Here is a 3579-nt window from a genome sequence, read left to right on the forward strand (position 1 = left end):
AAGAACCCACAAATCTCTGTTGTGTTTTATACAAGTGCATGAATCAATCACAAAAAGAAAAATAAAATAAAATCTGTGATTTCTCAAATCAATGTCTTCAATTTGGAATGTTCACCATCTCAGCTTGGCTGGGAAATACTGCAAAAAAGTTCACTAATAAGAATGCAAAAAATCAAGATAAAAAAAGAAAAAAATAACACAAAAAGTTCAGGAAGAAATTCAAGTACCTTTTTTTGAATAACATACACACACACACACACACACATATATATATATGCAATTTGTATAGATCAAAAAGAAAGTAGAGAAACGAAACATACCTTGAAGATCGGCGATCTCGCAGTGACAGTGAGGAACAGAACAGAGCTCAAGAGGAGAATCAAACAACAGAACAGCAATTTCTGAAGGCACATGCACAAATACCCAATAAATATCTTATATTTGATTCAAAACTGTGGGCCTTTCATTTGGGATTCAAATTCCCAATAAATAACCCACATACTCTGCATTCTTTCCCATAACAGAATCAACTATAAAGTAGGTAAGATTCAAATTTTGTTTACTCAGATTCAGAATATGGTATCCACAAACCTAATATATGTATGTAAAGACAAACAGATACAAATATATGTCAACATTTATATATATTATAGATGCAACACAGATAAACTACAAAAGGGAAGATCAGATAAACTACAAATTTGTCTATCACTACAACTAGATTTTCATTAAAAAGAAGAAATATAGGAGAAAGTGAAAAACATTCCAAAGCACTTACAGCAAATCTCAGAAGAAGACATGATTTTCCAACTCCAGAATCTCCAATCAGCAAAAGCTTGAACAAGTAGTCATTGCAAATGACAAAGGGAATAATAACCTTTTCATTTTAAACTTAGCTGAAAAATTACAAAATACTTAACGAGGAAATACACCTTCAACATTTAATTGAATAATATAGGCCTATGGTAAATACAAAAAAAAGAGTAATCATTTTCCACAAAACAGATATTTCCTGTAGTGAAGGAATGCTCATTCATTAATGCAAAAGCAAATATACCAACATAAGAAAATATACTGAGCTCTAAAAGCAACCATAAGTTACTTATTTAGCAGTGGTACCAACATAAATGTGCAATGTCAATGAGGTAGTGCAATGGAAAAGTTGATGGTCAAATGCACCTGCATATATCACATATCATTTTCACTCTCCTTCTCCAGCTGAGTCTCTTTCTCAGCCCACTCACATGGATTAAATGATACAATGATCCCATTTCCACGTATTCAATCACCATGGACAGCCGAGGAGGCTTTGTGCAGGCACCAAGGAATAAAATAACTGCAAAAAAAATGTATTATTTTCTTCATATCACTACACTACAATTATTCCAAGTTTCAGCACTTTTTGTCCATCCCCATCCCCACACCGTGGCCGGTGGTGGAAGCTCCCGATGCTGCGAATCATACGCTGCCAATAGTTCTTCAACGCTTCCAAGAGGAACTAGAGACTGCAAAAGGCATACCCACAACCTCCAGTCAGAACAAAATAAATAAATAAAATATGGCACATCAGTAAAGACAAGATCTTATTAGTTCCACATTATAACTAGCATTCCACATTAGTTCCATGTTTTAAATATAAATGTCCAAAGTCGGACCTGTCGAGCTTCAAGATTTGAGACTGTCATCGCTCCAACGTATGGAAGACTTTCAATCACAGCATCAGCCAAATCTGAAATGAAAGTGCACTGCTATAATTCCAGAATTCAACAAACCATAATTTAAATAAATTATATGTATTCTCTACCTAAACTAAACAATACTCGAAACATAATTAAAGAGGAAAAACGCCGCAAAAAGGGAAACAAATAAAGGAAGCAACAAAAGTATACCAAGGGTAAATAGAGTAAAAAGAGGATCAAAGGTTGAACAGAGGAATTTGAATTCATACCATGTCCTTTGCCCACCATATTCTGAGCAACATATTTTGAGATCTTAATGGCTTCCAGCTAATAAGAAGATGAAAAAATTGATTTCCAAGATCAGTATTGTGCAACATAAGTTCCAAAGCATCCCCTACTAATGCAAATTTCAAAATAAAAGGGGAAACATGAAGTTCTAGTTCACCTGCTCAGTTAAAAAATTACTTAGTGAACCCATCTTCGGTCGAGATCGTGAACCCATTGTGATCCACATGTTCGAGATTTTCCACAGAGACTGAACCGCAGAGAGTGTAAAATGATGGAGACGTGCTCTTTCTCCTTGAAACAAAGGGAGTGGCCATGTGAACAATAATGAGAGCAGCTAACCTTGACATGGCAATCTAACACACAGTTGGGCCATGAAATTATAAAATAGTCCAAACATAGTAAAGTAGTCTGAACAAAATATGAGGGAAAAATGGGAATAAAAAAAGATAGCTATAAATTACTGTAGCAATATGTAACTCTCTCTCATATTATAGTAGTAAACATATAAATCCATGCATGTGGTATATGTGATTAACAATTTTATTGTTTTCTTGTCAACCTTAATTACAACTAATGCTATCTATGACAAATGTTTTTCAAAAGTTTAAGGTTGTACTACTATTAGAGATGAAGAAAGTTGTCAATCCTCTCACATGAGGTGGGTCTCACCATATATAAGAGAGTTGTTTCCAATTCTGTGATTAGATTATGAACATGTAAAAGAATTGATACTAACAGCATGAGTTTAAACTTCCTAATTAACTTAACACATTCCTAAAATAAAGCTATTTAATAAAAAAGGATTGCCATAAAATGCATAAAATGATTTTCAAATAAACTACTAATTTAGAAGACAAAAAGGAGACGGAAAAGGAATACAAACTTTTTTTTGCACAGGGTAGGTTGTTAGCAAATGAGTAGGAATACAACCTACAGGAGATAATCAAGCCACCAAAAAAAAAAGGGCATCATTGAGCCTTGATTTCAACTTCACTGCAATGCCTCCATCACAAATCAAATATATTGACATGCTAAAGAAAAATATGTTTCTAATATTGAAAACTTGCTAGTTTAGTGCTTCGTTTTGTTGCCCCGTTTATTTTCAGTTCCAGACTTCACTTTATCAAAATTGATAGTTTAGACTTCCATAATCTAATTCAATTCTACAAACAAAATGAGAAAGATATAATACATATAAAAAGAGTCCTTGCAATACCTGCAGCCATGTTAGGCTAACCTGCACCGCAAGACTGGAGGTGGACAGTACTTTCCACAATGCCATCGTACCACGTCACGGCTACACTCTAATTAAGAACCAAGAAACAATGAGAATGGAGAAAGAAGTAATTTGCCTTGTAGTATTTGAATGAGGCAAGAATTTAATCCAATAAGAGAGATCAATTCTTGTTGCATTCTGTTTCAAACATGAATTGCTCTAAGGAAGTTTCTAATTGTTTAATACTTGACAAGAAACCAATTTCTTTTGAAGCTTTGTCTTTTGGGAAGTACCAATTTCTTGAAGAACTGAAAACATATATGAATCTATTCCTAGCAGACATGATTGCTAATTAACACAACTCTTCTCTTTCAATATGACTTGATAACCAAATTT

General features: G+C 33.8%; 1 protein-coding gene across 1 annotated transcript; it reads right to left on the reverse strand.

Moving 5' to 3' along the window:
- Positions 1–927: 927 nt before the first annotated feature.
- Positions 928–3273, reverse strand: LOC114317607 (ferrochelatase-2, chloroplastic-like). Its single transcript, XM_082896537.1, has 3 exons — positions 3184–3273; positions 1656–1729; positions 928–1505 (listed from the first exon to the last, which is right to left on the reverse strand). Exons 1-3 carry the CDS (start codon positions 3191–3193, stop codon positions 1362–1364), a joined length of 228 nt encoding a protein of 75 aa, XP_082752663.1. The 5' UTR covers positions 3194–3273; the 3' UTR covers positions 928–1361.
- Positions 3274–3579: the final 306 nt, after the last annotated feature.

This window comes from Camellia sinensis, chromosome 11 (assembly GCF_055761805.1).
Source record: "Camellia sinensis isolate YWXY chromosome 11, ASM5576180v1, whole genome shotgun sequence".
Classification (NCBI taxonomy): Eukaryota; Viridiplantae; Streptophyta; class Magnoliopsida; order Ericales; family Theaceae; genus Camellia; species Camellia sinensis.

Excerpts from the sequence above, each read along its gene's own strand:
- LOC114317607 (XM_082896537.1), bottom strand. Across the intron at positions 1,506-1,655 it reads CAAATCTTGAAGCTCGACAG|TCTCTAGTTCCTCTTGGAAG; the intron begins GTCCGACTTTGG and ends TGCCTTTTGCAG.